At 38.8% G+C, this 20,975-nt stretch overlaps 1 protein-coding gene across 3 annotated transcripts in view; it reads right to left on the bottom strand.

Annotated features, from left to right (window-relative positions):
* Window positions 1–20,975, bottom strand: part of atp8a1 (ATPase phospholipid transporting 8A1) — a 102,249-nt gene that overhangs the window by 51,351 nt on the left and 29,923 nt on the right. Inside the window, exons 6-18 of one of the 3 annotated variants that reach the window (XM_057349636.1) lie at window positions 20,914–20,954; window positions 19,557–19,630; window positions 17,303–17,372; window positions 17,053–17,180; window positions 16,757–16,868; window positions 16,271–16,436; window positions 11,986–12,113; window positions 11,567–11,644; window positions 11,345–11,433; window positions 7,156–7,200; window positions 3,814–3,886; window positions 2,127–2,232; window positions 1,382–1,464 (exon numbers count right to left, since the gene is read on the bottom strand). In XM_057349636.1, the coding sequence (XP_057205619.1) occupies window positions 1,382–1,464; window positions 2,127–2,232; window positions 3,814–3,886; window positions 7,156–7,200; window positions 11,345–11,433; window positions 11,567–11,644; window positions 11,986–12,113; window positions 16,271–16,436; window positions 16,757–16,868; window positions 17,053–17,180; window positions 17,303–17,372; window positions 19,557–19,630; window positions 20,914–20,954 (1,193 nt within the window). Of the gene's footprint in view, window positions 1–1,381; window positions 1,465–2,126; window positions 2,233–3,813; window positions 3,887–7,155; window positions 7,201–11,344; window positions 11,434–11,566; window positions 11,645–11,985; window positions 12,114–16,270; window positions 16,437–16,756; window positions 16,869–17,052; window positions 17,181–17,302; window positions 17,373–18,791; window positions 18,866–19,556; window positions 19,631–20,913; window positions 20,955–20,975 lie in introns of all 3 variants that reach the window. The other 2 variants (XM_057349635.1, XM_057349637.1) reach the window with 2 other exon arrangements.

Raw genomic sequence — 20,975 nt, 5'->3', positions numbered from 1 at the left:
CCAATTACAGCTGCAAAGTGTGACTTCTCGCTCCCAGGCCTTTAAAAAACAGCAGTGCTTTCTGTGCCACTAATTCAATTCTCTCTAATCTTGGCTCGGTGAGTTTCTATTAAGAGCCGTGTACAGATATCCGAAGCACATCGACTGCATTTCTCACCAGCCCTTCAAGTGCTGCAAAAATTCGCGCTTTTGTCTTTGCAACTTTAAAGAGCGAGACACGGAGAGACACTTTGTGCTTCTGCAACTGTAACACTTCATCACTGTTCTCTAGGGTTGCTCTTTTGGGATATTGTGCGCCGAGAAAAACGTCCAAAACTGCAAGACACAGCCTGAAAAATGCTACAGTGTGTCTTTACTCAAACCATTTATCGGAAGTATTGATTTGATTCTATAAGAGGGATTGTACAGAAAATCTGTTCTGATGCTATGCTACAGAATGTGTTTCCTGCAGCACTGTTTCAGTGTGTGACTATTAGCCTACACCCTTGCAAAAGAAATATTTTGGATGAACTGCAGAAAACTATGCTTAGGGTGGGAATAGCGGCTTGTTTGACCAACCGCAAACTTGGAGGACAGTTTATAAAACCTGTTCGAATGCATTCCACATTAATGTGACCCTGGACGACAAAACCAGTCTTAAGGGTCAATTTTTCGAAATTGAGATTTTTACATCGTCTGAAAGCTGAAGAAATAAGGTTTCTATTGATATATGGTTTGTTAGGATAGGACACTATCTGGCGGAACAACAACTATTTACAAAGCTGGAATCTGAGGGTGCAAAAAAATCTAAATATTGAGAAAATCGCCTTTGAAGTTGTTAATCTGAGGCACTGTGGCAGGCCATCCACTCACAAAAATAAAGTTTTTATACATATACAGTAGGAAATTTATAAAATATCTTCATGGAACATGATCTTTACTTAATATCCTAATGATTTTTGGCAAAAAGAAAAATCATTCATTTTTACCCGTGCCATGTATTTTTGCCGATTACTAAAAATGTCTGGTTTTGTTGTCCAGGGTCACATTTTTGCAATTGATTTACACATTTTACCTGTAGAGATATATATATATATATATATATATACTCACAAAACCGTTTTCATGTATTAAATGATGTTTTGGTTAAAATAGAGTAGGTAAAACATTGGTATTCATTGACCCAAGGTACATAATGCAGTTACGCAGGTCTGCAATGGCTTCCTCTGAATCATACATTATAATAAAGAAATAATGGATCTGTTGAAGTGGGACTGCACCGTACAAATTGCCTGTAATAGTCCTCCAGAGTGTAACGTGTGAGTGAATTATGCAGCATGACAGAGGGTGAGTCATGTTCCCAATGCAACTCATCATCTATTCCCAGGATGTCTTTACTCACCGACTCCACAATAACACAGTCTGGAGTTCTCCCTGAGAACACGAAGCCCAGGTTTTGCGCCGCCCGCACCAGAGATCCTTCATCTGAGGAACAAAAAAGCATAAGGTTAGGGCATGGGGCGGTTAAACTGCATTGGATAAAAGCTTGTGAGATTTATATTCACAATACTCAGTTTTTTTGTCATTTACATTACAGGTACACTAGACTAGCCTTCCATTCATCTCAGACATCTTGTTGTTATGGCTCTGACGGAAAATACAAACAGTCGTGTAACTCGTCTTGGTGAGCCTCAAAGGCAGCAATAAGTTCTGACAAATGCTAATAAGATCAATTATGCATGACCACGAGTTGTCAAATATAAACCGGTCGAGAAAGTGAACCAGCATTAACTCATCCGTTTCTCTGCTTTTATCTTCCATAAACAAATGATCTTTGTCGTGAGACAACATGATTAAACGCGTCAGATGCTTTTGGTCTAAGCTCGATGTGATGTCTGCAGGAGATTTATAAGCCATATCAGACATGTAAACAGGAAATTAAAGACCCACTGAAATGCCTTGAAATGCTCACCTTTGTTCGATGGCGTAATTTCCACTGAAACAGGAAGTTTGGAGGGACATATTGAATGGCTTTATTCCCCCCCATATCCTAGAATGTGAACCGAATCTAAAGTGCAGAATGATGCCTGAAGTGATAGAAATACTAGTCTTACTAATTGCAAATTTGGTCAATGTTTGAAGCTGACCTGGTGATGCAGCCTGGTAGGTGATCTTGCCATCCGTGCGTTCAGGGACAGCTGTGTGACAGATAGCCATCATGGTCATAAATTCCATTATGACGGGAGCAGTGGGCTATAGAGAAACAAGAGAGAATGAGAATTGTACTCAGTTAAGGGGACTTGGAACAACAAAGGAACATGTTTTCCATGAGGTGGCAATTAGACTGGCACTAATCCACAGCCAAGTGTGTTCAAACGTGGGCACAATTTCAAAACAAAAGCATTCGTAATTACAGGGAACGAATAAAACCAAAAATATGAGTGCAGGTGTGCCGATACTTTTCTAAATATCAGACTTTAAAAACCTGGCATTTCTTTCCAAAAATCTACTGAAACAAAAACCGGAGCAAGATAACAGGTGAATTTCAGACTCATGATATCGTTCATTTATGATTTCAGTCAGCATTGTTCTAAGCCTTTTGAGGATGATTACAGTCTTCTTAAGTTTCTACGTCCTTGTGTCTCTCTTTGATGAAGCTCTCCTGCGAGAGAACAAAAGATTCTGGAGAGGAGGAATCAAAAGCCGTTTGAAAGGATGCGCACAAAAGCGAGAGAGCTCAGGTGGCCGAGAGGACCTCTCTAACTTCAGTCACCCAGGTGACACTGCATTCAAAATGATGGGACATGTAAGCCCCTGCTGATGGTTTCCGTGTGTATCCCCTGTCAAGGCTTGGCGATTGACGTCCCCGGATTCATTGGTTTTGACAGGCTAAAAGATTGGGACGTTCACATTGTATGCATCACGTATCCGACTCAATAAAATGTGTGTGGAGCAAAACAAGGTTGAATTAAACACGTATCATGATAAGACCGTGTTAAACAGCAACAATGTTTTGTTACAATAACTTTAACGATCTTAGGATGCATGCACCCCAACAAGCAGACATCTTAATGTTTTTTAAAATATACTGTATTAAAGTTGCACTGTAAATAAACAACAAGCATGATTTCTTTTTCGTAGTGGGTGTAAAACCTAATTGAGATTTGCATTATATATTCAATTAAATATCTTAAATGTTTTATTATTATATCTCAGCATTTCTAGATGTATTGTGGCCATTCCAGTCCAGTGTCTGTTGAATTTCAACAAAATCAAACCTCAGGAGCAATGTGAAAGACAGCATGACAAGACACACAAAAATTGTGGGTTTGTGAGGATATCACTTTTTTTTTACTTTTCCTAAATACATGTACAAATATTACTGTTGTATTGCTTAAAAGTGAATATGAACTTGTTTTCTTTGCAGAAGTCTGAATAAATACAGAGCATCCGTTTTTGTTATTGTGACCCGTTTCTCCCGTTTTCATTTTCTGGAAATAAATGCAAATAGAAACAATATTTTTATTTGAAATTTGGAAAGACTGAAAATAATTTGGAAATGGTCTTTTTTCCGCTGCTGTAACGAAATATTCATTATATACACGGTAAACAGTAATACAGAAAAACACTGACAGAAGGCCTAATGTAGCTTTGTTAACTATTCCGAGCACATTTCATATATAGGCCAGGTGTGCAGCATATAGAGTTGATGTGAGCAGTACCCCAGCCGTGAGAAGAAACAGGAGGTGTGAGTGTGTGGATATCAGGGCCTGTGTGTACATTTCTGGCTGGCTGGGCATGACTGAGCAGCTGTGAGGCCATTACAGTACTTACATGATTGCTTTGGAGGTTTTCCAATAAACTGGGGTCATTAAATCCAGTTTCCTCCGTGGATTGAGAGCTGTGACTGCATACAGAGACAGACGGTGAGAAAGACAGATCAAAAACGCTTTCATGTATACAGTAACACTGTAATAAAGAAGCCATGTTCGTCTTCCTGTTCTGAAATTCCATTTCATTAATAAAGTTTTTGTATTTACAATTGAATTTAAACAATCGACTAATTAAAAAAATAATTTGACTTGGAATGTTTCTTTGTTTATGCCGTGCTGGAGAAACACAAACAAACCAATGGGTTTGTGACTGGGTTTATGAAGTGTAAAATGTCGGTTCTAGCAAGCCAGCACAGAATCTACTTTTGAAAAGTCGATACATTATGCAAACCCTCGAATGCATAAATGCATCCAAAATATTAGAGAATATCCTAAGAGTGTCTAAATATTAAAAATGTCTGGCAAATGAATCATAGTTATTTGACAGCAAGCAATCTTTATATTAGGAAGCCGCATGTGAATTGATTTAAGTAACACTGTGCCTACCCACTTCATTATAAGAATCTGAATAAAACAATACTTTCAATTATTTTTGCATTCAAAATTTGTTTGCAAAAACAAATAACTCCGTATTAAAAAAAATCCTTAAAAAACATGTTTTTATTGTGTTAGTTACTAGTTAGCTGTATTTTTCTAGTTATTATTATTACTTAACCAAAAAATCCCAACTGCAGTTTGATTGATATTAATCGGAATGCACAATAAAACACATGATTTTTGAACATTTGTAAAAATGTATCTGTATATAGAGTTATAGAGTTCACTTCAATTGCACTCTCTATATTTACTGTTAAGAAACGGCCCTGGCGCATTCACTCCGACGTTATGCATGATGGTGCTTGTGTGTGGACAACCAAGGTCGAGTCTGGCCTCTTCTCTTTGATTCACTTCAAGATCAGAGTAGACATGTATGATCCTGGTTTATTCATAAAATGTAAATGCCAAATGCTGCTTTTAAATAATCTATTTCAAAAATAATCTAAAAATCTTTAAAGAATCTTTCTCCTAAACAAAAAGAACATGAATATTGAAACTCTAATGTAAAAGAAGCACAAGGAATCATTTTAAAGCTTTCATCAATATAATTATGCAAAAGAGCCACTGCGCCAGGGTAAGCTATTTGCATAACATTAATAATAATTCCATCACATCATGACATTTGAACCCTAATCGCATTTCATCATGGTAATAAAGAGTACTTGTCATTCATGAAGCACAACCATAGCAGAGTAGATACAAACACCATGTGACCAGCCATTGACACTTTCGCCAATAGAGGTACAATGCAGAAGACTGAATTTACACCCAGTTCTATATCTCAGTAAAGGCAATATATATGATGATAGACATAATGGCTTTAAGGATCAATCTCCAAACTACAATAAATAAAACACTGTTAGAAGCAAATCTATACTATAGTCATTACAGCACCTTTAATAGGTACATTGTGGCAACATAAGAAATCTGTGGCATATTATTATTGAAATCAAAATTTGACTTTCAAATTAACAGGTAGGGTGATGGCATTGGGAGTTTGGGAAAAAGACCAAAATTTGAAGCCTGTGTCTGTAACAAAAATAGCAGTACTGTAGATACGGTGAGGACCAAATCTCAGGCTGGAGGATGATGAAAATCAAATCCATCACACTAAGGGAAGAACATTACGAAGCAGCGCCGGCACCAACAAAATCGAATTTCCTGTCTCTCAGCACCTCGAACAGGGATGCATGCAGACATGCTCTTCTCGCTCACACACAAACCTACTGTGATCCAACGCATTAAAATGCATTGGGCGAAGATTTTATTAGTCTGGATGTGCTATAAGAAGAAAATAAAGAGGCTTTGAAACTCAACAAGAAACATATCTAGCAACACGAAACTGATCATTTACTTCGTGCTTACAGAGCAAATGCTATGCTGGACATTCATGTAGAAACACAATGACGCGTCTCACATTACACTGTACTATAAGGCACAGATCCATATACATAGAGAAAGAAAGGCTGTAGTAGCTACACTGAGGCCTCAGATTTGAACAGCCGTGATCTTTTTCTGAAAACTGTAATAAAAATGCTAATCGTTTTAATTTTCCAAAACGATAACCGGACCACTGAATGAATCAAGAATGCAACAAGCTAATGCTATGCTGGATATTCATGTCACATGTTACTGTTTAAAATATATCTTCTTGTAACACGCAGCATTTCACATAACCCATGCGAAACATTATTTAGTGCACACTGCACAGTATGCAGTACACTAGAATCCCTTTCCAAACATAGCCTCTTTTATTGGTGATCCAAAGCCCAGCGGGGCAACCGTCTCCATGGAAACAGAAAGCAGTGCTGTAGTTATCGGACCTCGATGGCTTGATTTTGTCCATTCATCCCTCCTGCAATCTACTGCAGTGTTGAATTATAATAGTCTAATATTTACTTTAACTAACAGTTCACACGTTATATACGTAAACACATTCTTTCTCTCCGTCACATATCACATTGGTCAAAACAGAATATCCTGTTACAGCTCCACTGGGAGGCAGGGAGACCTTGTGTATGTTTTTAAGAGTGATAAACAAAATAAACAGCAGAGGTGGAGGTGCAGAAGGCACATGTCAGAGTGTTGCTTACACGACTCCCTGGAGAAACGCACACACAAACACACACTTCCATTGTTTCCTTGCACGTGGCTCTACCGCTCGAATGAAGTTACATGCTTGCCGTGCCGTCTCAACGCTCACAACTCAGACAAAGAGAGCGACTGCATGCATTTTTTAGTGCATTAGTTAATAAGTTATATTCTGAAAAAGCCAAATCGGACAATCTCAGGAAAATATTATTTCATTATTATTTATCATTTTAATATTTTTGACAAATGCCGTTTATAATAAAATTCTCCTTTGGTTTATAAGATACAGTTTATCTGACAAAGGTAATAAAGGTATTTGATTACTGACATCATCTGATTTTAGTTCAGGATCTTGGGTCCTTACAGAAAATACACACAAATACAACCAAGAATAAAAAGTCAAACTACATAAAAACAATACCATTCTGATTGAAGCAAAAAACCCATAAACAAAACAAGAAATATACAACGGCTCATTTTAAATTTAACATCCATCTCAGTCTTCATACCAGATTTGGAAGACACTGTGCTGCCACTAAACACAATCCCATCACAAGCAAAGGGTTCGAAACACATTTCTCACAAGGCGTCACGGCAATAACACGTCACAGATGCAAAAAGCAAAGCAAAAACATCCAACAGCGTTGGTCCTTACCAGTCCTCCTCTGCAAAACTACCATCCTCAACTTCAGCTGCATGACTGTAGGGTGAAGTGAAGAGAGTTACAAAACAGAACAGAACAGAACAGAACAGAAGGGACCATGTTTACTCTGCGTGTCTGCCATTACAAGATGAAAAACGCTTCAAATACAGTGGGAAGCTATTTTTGGATCTGTTTGGACCAAATGGACCTGTTTTCGTGTTAATATAAGATAAATTTGTAAATGAAATAATAAGCTATTGGAAATAAGTTTAGACTTATTTGTTTAAAAGGCAAACAAGTTGAGCAATCATGGGTGAGTGTCAATTTTATAAAAGAAAGCTTGCTAAAGAGCTCATATGCATCAAGTGCTGCTGATCTAAGAGAAACAACCATCCAGTCAATAAACATGAATGCGACGAAAATTAAATGCGCTCCCAGATCAGCACTCTTCATATTTTCAATGCATATGATACCTGCTGTGTATTCATGAAGATTATCCAACAATGTAAAAGAATGAAACAAAGTGACAGATCTGATACATTGATGTGAGGTACAGCTGTGTACTGGAGATGACAATTCTCAATGACAAAGTGTCATGTGTACAAAAAATCCAACGTATTACCATAGTACAAAGTAAAAAAAACATAACATGGCAATACAACGTATTCTTTGAAGTATATTTGCTGTACATGTATATAATGTAGACGGCTTCATCATCGGACACAAGCGCCTGGCCCGAAGTCAACTTCCGGTCTGTGTTTGTTTATTGGTCTGGCTAGTGTCTAATAATATAAGTATTTATATTTTAAACTGATATGATATTAATATGAATTTATATTATTATTTGTATTAAATAAACAATTTGTTAAATAAGTCATGTAACTGTCGCATTTGAAGAAACCGTATGGAACATTAACATCTAGCGGGTGAACTTGGTATCGCAGTCTAAATTCAAAATATTGGAAAGGCAAGTTTAGCCAAGTAACGGTTCTCGTTTTTACGCTTGTTATCAGACATATTCAGCAAGGACAATTCTTTGCGGATGTGTAGCGGAAGTTATGTTCGGGCCACAAAAGCGCACATGCGCAGTAATGTTTGTTTATGTTGATGCTTTGAAACCATCTATACCATGATACATGAATATGGCACACATTCGGTAACTCAAGACAGAAACTATACAAACAAAAAGCAGGTTTACTGGCCATACACACAGTGTATCTACTATTAGCCGCAGTGGGAGAGAGCTGTAATACACCGAAACAGAAAAGAACTGCACTTCAGCAGGGTGAAGTGCATTTATACTAATATAGGCCAACACAAGTCCTGCAGGTATTCGACTTGACTTCCTCTTCACCATCCAAACAAAACAGATTTCTGCAGACGGGCATATTTGGTCTTTTAAAACAAACGCTTTAAAAACAACATAGGCTAGTCAAATTACACCCGTTGGGTTGTTAGTGAACAATAGAGCTTAGAAATGAACAACAAATGCAGAGAGTATCAGAGCAACCTTGGTGTACATGATAGATTTCCTGGTTTAGTCCACAGACACTTCAAAGTACTCTCATTTGTTAAAAAAAAGATGATGTGTTCTTGGATGGCAAGACTGGAGGTTCAAATCAGTTGTAATCAAAACCAGACAATCTCAACACACTGAGCCATTTGACCAATACCAGACACCATAAGACAAGATCCCATTGGGTTTCAAACCAGACCAGACCTCCTAGGACCCAGACTAAACCTACTTCCTAGAACCTAGATCACAACCAAAACTCACTGTCTAAAAAACAGGTTTTAATTTTCCTAAAACTAAACTCTCAGCATTCGTCTAACGGTAAATCCTTCAATAACTGGCACATAAACCCTTGACTGAATAATCTGCCAAAGAAGACACAGCCCAAACACACTTTCAAGGTCCAGTGTATGAAATATAGCAGCATCTAGTGGTGAGGTTGCGAATTTCAACCAACGGTTCACTCCACCCCTCCCTTTCAAAGCACTACGGTGGCTGACACAGAACTCAGATGATGTCATATTTCTGCTTCTTTGCCGAAGGAGATAACGTATTTACAAAACACGCTACACAGCAGTTTTTCCGTTTAGGGCTACTGTAGAAACATCATGGTGAATTCCATGCAAGGGGACCCGCGGTGTACGTAGATAGAGATATCTAAGGTAATAAAAACATAACACTTCCTCAGTGTTGGGTGTAACTAGTTACTAAGTAATTAGTTACTGTAATTTAATTACTTTTCCCTTGAAAAAGTAAAGTAAGGGATTACTCTTATTTTTTCTGTAATTTAATTACAGTTACTTTTGATGTAATTAAACTAAATACTTTGTGTAATATATGTGTGTGCAATAGTGGAATTGACATCAAAATTCAAAGTCTAACTTTAAAATTTGTGCTTTAATGTATAATTCTCACATTTGTAATACTTTGGTTAGTTATTAAGAGTACTTTATGTAGTTTAATATTATTTATTTAAATGAATTAAAAGAGCCCTTTCATGCAATAATTTGTACAGTAATCTAATTACACTATTGAATATGTAATTAGTAACTAGTAATTAATTACTTTTTGAGAGTAACCTAACACTGCACTTCCTTATGTAAGGTCTTTATACACCAATAGATACTCTTTAATCTTCCACATTGCACATTTAATCTGCCCATAAAAAAATCGAAGAAAAAGATGAGCATTTAGCGAACAGAAAGAAACCTGCTTTCACAACAACATATCTGCCAAAAACTATCCAGAAATTTCCACGACCAGGTTTGTCCAATTTATCAGTGCCGAAGGCTAAGAATGAATATAAAAATCTCTGAAACTTGTCATCATGTCTGTATGAGAGAGCACCCGAGCCACATCTCATCAAATTAATTAACATCTTCACCCGAAGGGATTTTCCTCATTCATTACTGTTCTACTTCATTAGCTGGGCATGGTAACACAAGTGAAGGGAGAACCGACACACAGGGGGTTGATCACCCCCTCGTGAGGATTTCGAACTTCTCTTAAAGAGATAGCATACAGTATAGACTAAGACGAATAGCATGTTGTTGTTTTCTCAGTCGAATCAAAGTTCGCAATCATCTATTTCGCATCAAACCTTCTTGTATAAAATGTCCTACTTACACATATAAGTGTGTGGGCTGTAGAGGAGGAATGCAGCATCAAACGAGACCAAGTTCATTCGAAGCAGATAAAAGACAGCATAAATATTCATGAGACAGCTCAGTTCTCCAGCCTCAAAGTGTCTCGAAAACACTCTGATTTAAACAGGTGCTGTGCTGAATGCAACAAATGCTAAGCAGTGGGATATCCCTCCACTATGGAAAAAGCGACGCTTTGGATGTCGCATCAGTAATCTCTACTTTACAAGAAGTGCTACAGGGCGGCAGGAAAGATGCTCATGGTCAGATGACTCAGTCTGGCGATCAGATCAACACTATATCATTCACAAACTAATTTGTGATCATTATTCAATTTGTACAAATTTGTCTCTTTCTATCCAAGACTGCACTAAAGACACACTGAGCATGTCATCACAAAGTTTACAGAAGCAGTTTAAGAACCACTGGTTTACATCCATCTCTGATCCTACTATAGGTTTACATGAAGCATGATTGTGAATATTTCGTTGTATTTCGTAACGGGTGGCATGTCTTTGATGAGAGCTCGAGTCCTGCAACGAGACATCCAATAAGCTCGGATTCGTGACCTCGTCTGTGCAATTCAGCTTGTCTTTTGAAAACTGCCTACCATAAACGTCACCATTAACGTGGTGTTAAAGACTATCTGAAGAGAGAGCGAGAGATAAGCACCCATACGGAGCCATCTTATTTCGCATTTTCCGGAGCATGCTGATAAAATCACACATGCACTGCACATACGTAATCAAATCCAACCCGACAAACCTTAACCTTTGTGTAATGCAAAACACCCAATAAAAACGCCCAAGTTAGTAAAATGGGCAATTCAGAAGCAGCGCTCCTATCTGTGTGTGAATAAAGATGTCTCAGTGAGCAAATCTGTAAGTCTCTGTCTTTTATTTATAGAATGGCTCTGACTGTGCAGGGAGGCAGCGAGGCAGCTGCTAACGGGAAAGCTGAGGATAAGACAGCTAGAGCCAGATGTACACTCTGCTCATTATAAAGAGATGCAGTGTGTGTGTGTGTGTGTGTAGCACAGCCTTACCCATAGGCCACGCCTGCAATGGTGCACTTCTTAAACTGCATGACGTTGCAGGTCAGGGTGCCAGTCTTGTCCGAAAAGATGTACTTCACCTGGTATCAGGAACGAGAGCAAAACACAACAGAGCTTAGCGCTACAATCCGTAACTTTTTTTTGGAAACATCAACCTTTATTCACGAACAGAATATGAATTTGTTCATTGCTGTAGCTAATGATTTGAAATACCTGTCCCAGTTCTTCATTCAGGTTCGACGTCCGTGCCTGAGCTGGCGTATTGGTGGCTTCATACATCATGTCAGTGTCCTAAAATACATCAGACAGAATAAATAAATCACAACCTATTTTCTTATTGCTATACTTCTCCATCTTGACTCCAAAACATGACTACTTGAAGATACCAAGAATGTCAACTTTGCTCAAAAGTCTTGGTATTCTTTGGAAATCTAAAAACTCCACTACATCTAAAAGTGTGCTGTAAGCTCCCTGCCCCAAATCCAATTTTATCATCTTCAAATGGGATGTTTTAATAAAGCCCCACTTTCTTTCTGACTGTGAAGCTTTCCAGGAGCGGCCCTGGAGGTTTTGGCAGCCTGTATTTCAAAGACAGCAGATTCATCACGGCAGAAGGCGCGCCTGCAACTCACCCAGTTGATGAAGAAAGCTTGGACGAACTTTATGACCTCCAGAGTCACCAGAAGACTGATGGGAATCAGGTTGTTGAAGAGGATGATGAAGGTGAGAAAGTTCAGGCCGAAGTTAGCCGCTCCACCATCTTGAAAGAGGAGAAGGGGAAGGAAGAGGAAAGAAAGTTTGTAAGGCGACACAGTTTTCCAAAGCTCTGAGGGTGGGGTTGATGGAAAGACAATAATGTCACAAGCTCGTTTTGTCCAATTGCAACGTTTCCACAACGTTCCACAAGTGTGTGTGCGAACGTTGTGCAAACATTATCATCTGAGGGAATAGACCCCTTAAAATTGACATTGAGTTCTCCAATTAGGGACTTCTTTAATTTGTAGAGTTTCAAGTTCAAGTCTTTGACTTCATAGCAGCAGCCTTGGCAACATGTGCAAGATTCCAAGCAACACATTTTCCCACAATGCACTGGGGTGGAGGATCATGATTTCCAGTTTTACACACCAAATTTTTTACAAAGACAGAAGCACACAGAGAAATGAAAAGTGTAATAATACAACAAGACCACAGACACAAGACAAGTGTAGCTCACACATAGACATAAGGTCAACATGAAACTGCTTTCGCAACCCATTCACTTTCATGTGACATGTGTCCATGTAAAACAGGACATTTAATGGAACTTTGGAAAATAGACGCACACTGTCTGATTAATGTTGAACAGCAATAGAATACTCACATTACTACTAGCAAACCAACAGTATTCTGTGCGACTTTAGGCAGAATCAGACAAACATCAATGAATTTGAAATATCTGTTATGAAAGTAAATTGGGTTGGATTTGGGTGTCATGTTGACTTGAAGCATGAACAAAAAGCTTTACCTGGGGGGTCCGCAGAATGCAATAATGCAATAAAGCTCTTTCTGAGCAGTTAGGAGGGAGTCTTTTCCTATACCATAACACAGAACTAAAGAGGCTGGGCAGTCATAGAGATGACTGCTATTGGCTCATGGAGAGAGGAAGAAGATTTGGCTAGCGGTGGGAAGGAAAACGATCAGTTTGGATGTTTCAATGTAAAGGAGGGAGATTCAGTCCAAAGCTCATCATATGGAGCCAGACTGAGAGAGGTGACATTTGGAAATATTAAAAAAAGGTCATTTGGAAGAAATGTATTGATTTGACTGCTCAATACACTTTAGTGTCCAAAACAAACATTTTCTGTAATACTACAGACATGGACAGGCATTTTCTTACTGTAAGGTATAATTTTACAGCAAAAAAAGGAAATGACAATCAACCCTTTCTGACTATAAAAATATTACAGAATAAAGCTGCCGGGTATCACTATGAGCTACAGTAGCGGAGCCCAGTGACATCAGGGCAGGCGGGAGCTTCACCATGTCAGCACACGTCAGCGTTTATGCTGTAAAAACCTGCTACCTCTTATTTCACGGTTAGGAGTCAACACTGGTGACTGTGAATGCTAAGTTCACACAATAAAAGTCTTTTAGCAAAACATCTGCAGAGCCACGTGTGGCTTTGGATACTTGCTGGGACAGAAGCCAGAGTAAAATGTCACAGGAGTTCAAAGTCAAATGAATTATTTATGATGCATAATTATTCGTCTGCATGACGTGCCGTATGCTCAGGTTAATGAGTGGAAGGTGTGGATCCGTTGCCCTCAGTGTACGCTTGGTTTTGCGCATGTGTGTAATGACGATCTGATCCATCATGAGCAGTGGATACATTTCAACAATATATTTAGAGTCAGTATTCGACAGTACTCAAGTTGAATTGACTCAGTCGGTTGTGTTTTTGTTTGTCTTTTTAGTTTGGGAGCGTGTAATCACAAAAAGGTTTAACTGTATGGTAAGAACGATGCAAGTATTAATCAAAAAGTCATCCTTTTTGTTTCTAATAAAATAACAGCATACAAAAAATATGTGAGCAGAAAATGACAGAATTGTCATGTTTGGGGGAAGTACTCCATTAAACTACAGATATTGCAGTGTTTTAAAGTGATAGTTCACCCAAAAATGAAAATTCTGTTATAATTTGCTCACCCTCTTGTCATTTTCAACCTGTATCACTTACTTTCTTCTGCAGAACACAAAAGAAGATATTTGGAAAAATGTTGATAACACAGTGTAACTGTCCTTTTTATAGTTCTTGTAGAATTCTGTGGTTCTAATTATTGTGGCAATATTTATTTTCATGTAGCATCAATGTTTTAGTGTATATTTAGCTCAAGCACAGTTTGAGCTTATTTGTTTATTGAAAATAAACAAAAACTGTACAAATTTTCACATTTTCACAAATTTCTGTAGCACAGGGAAGGTGGGATGAAGCGATGATGGGTGACTACGTCTGGGACTTGGTTCACGAGGACAGTATTAGTCGTAAAGGACAAAAACGATCAGATGTACACTTCTGAAGTTTTGGACGACTCATTTTTAGTAACGGTTATGTTAAACTGTTGTTTTGAGCTCAATGTTATGTTATGCCAATAGCTTGTCATTTCTGCGTTTGAGGAATGATACCGAAATGTATAAATGTGTGAAAAAAGAATGTGATTTTCGTATTCAGCATGGTAAGCTTCATAAAGAAACAGTAAAAATGAAAGTGAAATGCAACTTTTTTTTAAATGTGTTACATTGTGTAACTGAACAACGTCAGTACCCATTCACGTGCATTGCTTTTGTGTCCATACAATAGAAGTGAATGGGTACCGTCGTTGTTCAATCATCGACATTTTTCAAAATATCTCCTTTGGTGAAATTTTCATTTTTGGGTGAACTATCCCAAGCAATTCCACGTAAACAACAAATCAATGTCACCTCTCTCATTTACGGTTCCACTCCAGAGGAAGAATAAAAGCACAGCAGACAGAGTCTTCCACCTTTATGGAATAATCAATTTCATGATGAATACCTGCTTTATGACCTCACCGTTCCCTTACATGGAGCCCAACGTCAACAGCATTTCCTGGATGTGAACAATCGCACATTGAATCTACAATCCATGTTTGTCCTCTGCGTCTCAGCATTTAAAAACAATCTTTCCATGAACTCATGTAGCAAACAGGGAACCGTGCAGGCCATAAAACAAGCTGGGATAAATTCGGAAACCAACATGCCCCTCCTATTAAAATCAAGAACAATGGTGGTGGTGACACGTTAATCACTTCGCAAGTGGCTCCCGGCACAAATCTAATAGATTCTCACCTTTCATACTGTACATTGGAGTGTGGGAATGTTTTTGCGTATTGCAATTACCTGCAATGCTTTTGGCATTTGTTCATCTGTTTAATTACTGTTCATTCAAATAAAATGAATGCTAGTTTTTAATATCTTACCAATCTAAACAGTAAACCTATTAACATGGATTTGCTCATCTCCTCCAGAGCAGCTTTTTCCACCCTGTCTGTCAGCACCGGTAAAACAAACACAGCAAAACGAGAAGGAAGAGGACGTGGAGGAAAAGGGGGGCATTTAGAAAATGTCACGATTCGGCCTCCGGGCTTTTTTGCTTCTATGTTAAGATAAGAGCATAAAATTCCTCCTCGGAAAGGGTCTTCCGGGTAACTCGCCCACGAGTCTGCCTGCTTGTGCGTCTGGGGCTTACTGTCGTACCTCATTTAGGAGACATGAGCGAAAGGGCACTAACGCGGCCGAAGCTGGAGCTTGTGAAGTGTTTAACGTGTCACCCAAACACGGGAAGGGGGAGGCACGTTTTTGACATCAGGCATTAATAGGGTCTACACATTGTAGAGCTAAAGGGGAAAAACCTAGCATTGGGTTCCCGGCGTGTGTGTGCGGTCCTCCGCAATTACCCTCTCAAAGTAGGGAAACCTTATAAGTAGCTTCGGTAGCTTAGCAAAAGCTGAGCTTCGGTTAGGGGTTAGTAAGGAGGGGCCATTCACAGATGGTCAAGGGTTTTAAATGGTTGTTACCTGGAGCTGTTAAGAAAATGACAACAACATAGAAACAAAAAACACAAACCAAACAGAATGTTAGAAAGGAAGCTGATAACAAAACGAACGAAAACAAAACTACAGCAGCATCTGTGATATTCAACCATTTATACATTCACGTGTCTATGCGTATTAGAACTAAAAGCGAAAGGCTTTCCTTTCCCTTTTCACTGACAAATATTCACATGGGCAATGCATATTTGTTTACATAGAGGGAAGACGAAAATTACTGACGTTAACAAAGGTGATAAAAAAATGAATAAGCACACATAGACGCGCAAGCCGTCTAGCATGACAGGAAGAAGAGGGGTCTGGTTCTTACAGTTGAGGTCCATGTACCAGGCGTCGTTGCCGTACTGGTATTTCCAGATGGTCTGGCCGATGGAGCACACCAGCGAGATGGCCAACAGACAGCCGAAAAGAAAGAGGATCTGAAAGTTTGTGATGCGCTCCACGTTGGACAGCTTTAGAGGAGGGCGGGTGGAGTTCTGAAGGAAACAGATCTGATTAAAGACATGATCACATTCTGCAGGCAATAAAGTTGTGGTTGGATGTGAAGCGAGTGTAAAACTTGCATGTGCTTATTAACATCATGGCTACAACAACTTTTTGTTTTAGAACCATTTTCAACATGTAGATGCTATACTGGTCTCATGAGCAACGTGGAGAATACAATTATAAATAACTGGATTAGAAGACAAAGCTAAAATAAGGGCCTTGTAGACTGAATGTAAAATGTGAATCTGCACATGTCCTGATGCTGGATTCCGGGTTCGACTGCAGGGTTCGGTAGAAAAACACATCTCACCTGCATGAGTTTAGTATCATGGCCTGTATAAACCACAATACCATGAACCCACTGTGTGTTCCTGAGCTGAGCTCCTCTCAACAAAATCTGATCTGGACCCAGTGGTACAGTGCTAAGTAAAAAACAAACAAACATAAGAATAACAAATCAGTTATTTCAAGTTGAATAAACTTTGACAGAATATGCATTTTTGGACAAACTATTCCACAGGTGCAAAAGCGTATATCCTCACACGTTCCTAAGTCCGAATGCAAAGCACATGTGATTTTTTCACTGGCTCTCGCTGACTCTCTCACCTGTGTCCATCCAGGCGAATATTTCCCACAAACTCATACAGGTGTCTGTTGGGACTCTCACATTCCATCCGTCCCGACAGACGCATCAGACTGTCAATGTCTTTAATGTCAGCGGTGATCTGTAGACCCTGAGTATGAAAAACATTGTATTACACACAAGTAATGAGATGATTCAATTTGAACCGTATGAGTATCAATTACCTCCGAAGAACTGCAGGTATGATCAGAAATAATGAATGTAAAACCTCACCTGTCTGATCTTGAGATTTGTCTCTCCATCCAGATTTGAGGTTTCTATGTAGCACATTCCTTGAGGTTCACTAATGCAAAGAGCACAATTATGAGAATGGATCCATTTCGATTTACAACAAAAGTATAGCAGGGGGTTGGTCTAAACATCGTTACGAAAACTCACATAAAAGCAGATGGACAAAGCTACAAAAAACAACACCCGCATTTTAGGTCGACGTGAAGTGTGCAACCCATTTTACTTCCATAATGGGACAAAAGTGCAAAATATATGCAATCGTAAAAATAATGTAGTGCTAAACCTGATTTGAGTTTGTTAAAACAAGTCACAGTAGATATTGGCTATTGGTTAACATTATCCAGCAAGTGACATCAGTAAAAAAGAAGCGCCATTATATCGACAATACTACCAATAAAAGTCCATTAGAAAAGTAAATAGAGTCAATTTCATGTTGACCTTAATGTAATGCAACATCCTACTGTAAACATATTCTAAATCATGTGTGTTACTTTCTAAGAAATCTTGGAGTAGTTTATTTAGTCTAAGACTAAGACAAAGCCAAACAGCGAAATGAAAGCCACTGAACGAAAGATGCGTTGCTGTGCTTAAGCTTTACAAATATATTCATTTCAGTCAAGGCAACAAACTGCACAGCACATTTTTCCAAAACAGCATCAAGCATTTCAGCTCTAATGGCACTATCTTAAATTCATCATTTTACATGCAGTCAACCGACATCTTTGTTTATGGCTGTGCATTTAGCCGTTTTTGCAACAAAGGAAAGATGGAGCACACCAAACAAATGATCAGTCAGAGTTAATACTGAGAAGAGTAGAAGCAGGATACCGAGCACACAGGGCTAAAGCTGTTCCACAGTTCTCCAATAATGAAATATTCAGCCCAAACAGAAAGTGAAATGAAGTTTCCAGCAGAGTGTGCTCTGCGTGGAGTCCATATTACACAAATGCCTCAACTTTAGTTGATACGAAGCCTTGAGTCATGTCCAAAACGTAATCCTCTTGCAATATCTCAGATTCTCTAAGAGCAAGACGATTACTACAAAGGTTAATTACAATACTGTGCATTGTAATAATTCGGTGATATGACAGCATGCAGCGCCTGCTGAAGCCGTGCATTGTGACAACAGCCGTGACATTTACAGTATTCAATGGGCCTTTCTCTCCATGAGCGTTAAAGAAATGTTTTTTTTTTGTGTGCACACTGAAGAACCTTCAGTAGAAAACAACTCTGATGTAAAAGTCACAGAAAGCTGTTGATCTGTATTCAATGTCTGTTTCATCAAGCATTTGGATATCTAGAAATATCAGTGAGAGCACAGCGTAAAAACAAAAATATATATAGCTATGATGTAAATAGCAAACAAACAATCGGCAGGTCAAAAAAGGAAAAGCTGAAATAACAATGTATTCAATTCTTTTCCGCCTGTACACCGCCCCCTTCCCACATGCACACCGGAGGCGTTCCTGACCTGGAGGACAGAATGATGAGGTCGGCTGGGAGGTGATCTCCATTGGCTGCTCGAACTACCTCCCCTACCGACACCTTAATTTACCCAGCAGCCCCGGCGCGACGGGAATGAGTCGAGGGAAGTCGGGAGGAGGTTGTTGATAATGTGAGGTGGGAGACGAGGGACAGGTGGAGAGTAAGGTAATGAAGGAAGATGAGATGGCCAGAAGAGGGAGAGCACACAGACCAAAACAGGGAGGAGAGACACAAACACACACGTTTAATCTTTCCTGGGGAAGAAACACAATGCCACACCCCTCATCCACTGCTCAAAAACCATCTGAGCCCAACTGTAACCCAAATAAATCAATAGTACGTGGAAAATTTGGGGGAATAAAATTTACCAATGATGCAAAAGCACAGAGGCATCGAAGGTTGATATCCGTAACTCAAACTTTGGTCAAATTGTGGCATGCCAAATGGATTTTGACAGTGAAAAGGACCACAGCTTTATCTCATCAGTTTTTATCAGAACAAACATCCTCGAAAGGAAGTGCTAATCCCGACTTTTTGGCTATGGAACCAAACATGCAAAACACAGGTCTCCACATATTTTTGGCCATGTAGGATATGCTACTAAATCCATGCATTTCCTATAGGCCCCACTCTACTTTATTGTCATTCATTTTATTTTTAGCCTGTGAATTATCACTTCCTTTGGGTGTTGAGTGTGAGAGAGGAGCATAAGGACAGACAGGGACCCCATAGGTGGAGTGGACTCGTCTACCTGGACGAGAGGAGTATAGAATCTGCTGGTACATAATCTTTGCCATTTACTTTAACTATGTCTCCAACCACAACCTGTAAAACACAAACTAATTATAAATTCCAAGACTTCATACCAAAATAGCAACTACATGAGAGGAGCCCTCGGTAAAATCAGAGAAATAATATATTACTGGAGGACCTTCATTTATATTTAATGCACCTCACATTTTTTATTCTATTATGTATTTTGGTCTGTACACAACCCTTTGAAACTTGCATCGAAATTTGATCCATGTTGTTCTTTGTGAAATTCACAAATAAACCGGAATTGAAATTCAATAATCATATGATTGGAGGAAGCTGCTTCAGTTATTCTGAATCCACGTGGATCGAGACTTTATGATCTGCATAAGCTGATATGCGCTTATTTTAGTGGGGTCCACAAGTCTGAAACCACTATTAAATGCTCCTATTTTGCATTTCTTCTCATTTAAATATATTCGTAATTATCAATTACATATCACTGTAACAAAATCCTATTGCTTCATTGAAAACAATTATGTAACTTTCATATTGAACACACAAAGAATGTGTGTATGAATTGCAGTATTTTTGTCCTCTTTTTTCTTGTACAGCTGCTTTGATGCTATTTGTAAAAAGCGCTATAAAATACAATTTAATACTTGGCTTGTACATACTGTATTTGTACAAAACTTCATCTCAGCATGATTACAGACTATTCTTGTATGAATCAATTAAAGAAAATCAACTGTACAAAATGAGGAAACATAATAAATATCACAAATGTACTGATGCTCAGATTTAAAGAAGATTCATTCATTCAAGCCTTGGCAGCTTTAGAAAAATGATACAATTCTAGAGAAAGCATATTAGTGAGTCATCGCCATGACATCACATTCTGTTTTGTGAGGCTGTCAGGGCACAGGTTAACATGCTCTCACAGCTGTGTGTTAATGTAGCAAACGATAATGAGCGTCCAGTCATCTGGTGATTATATCTCTAGCCATTTTCTTTCTCTTTCGCCTCATAATTACAGACTGTGTTTTTCTGTCATGGTTATTAACTCTAACACATTGGAAAGCTGCTCTTTCTCTGCCCGTATCAGGATCTCTATGGCGACCGCATGCAAGCGGTGGCCTGGTTGGATTCTATTTCTTCATTTGGACCTGAACTGTATCTCAGAAAACATCAAAGGCCTGCATCTGTTTTCCTAAATCAAACCTGCTCTGATTTACACCAGACAGCATTCTTATGCGCAGACTCGTCTCTCACTCTTTCTAAGAATACTTGTTCTCATGTTGCAATCGCTGCTGACTGTGAGTCAGTCAGTAAAGAAATGCCATCTGCTGTAGTACCTTCTCCCAGTGTACAATCTCCCAAGCTCCGTTCCGTAATACTGAAAGAGAAAGAGAGAGAG

This window comes from Triplophysa rosa, linkage group LG13 (genome assembly GCF_024868665.1).
Source record: "Triplophysa rosa linkage group LG13, Trosa_1v2, whole genome shotgun sequence".
Classification (NCBI taxonomy): Eukaryota; Metazoa; Chordata; class Actinopteri; order Cypriniformes; family Nemacheilidae; genus Triplophysa; species Triplophysa rosa.
This window is presented reverse-complemented; position numbering and strand designations above follow the sequence as displayed.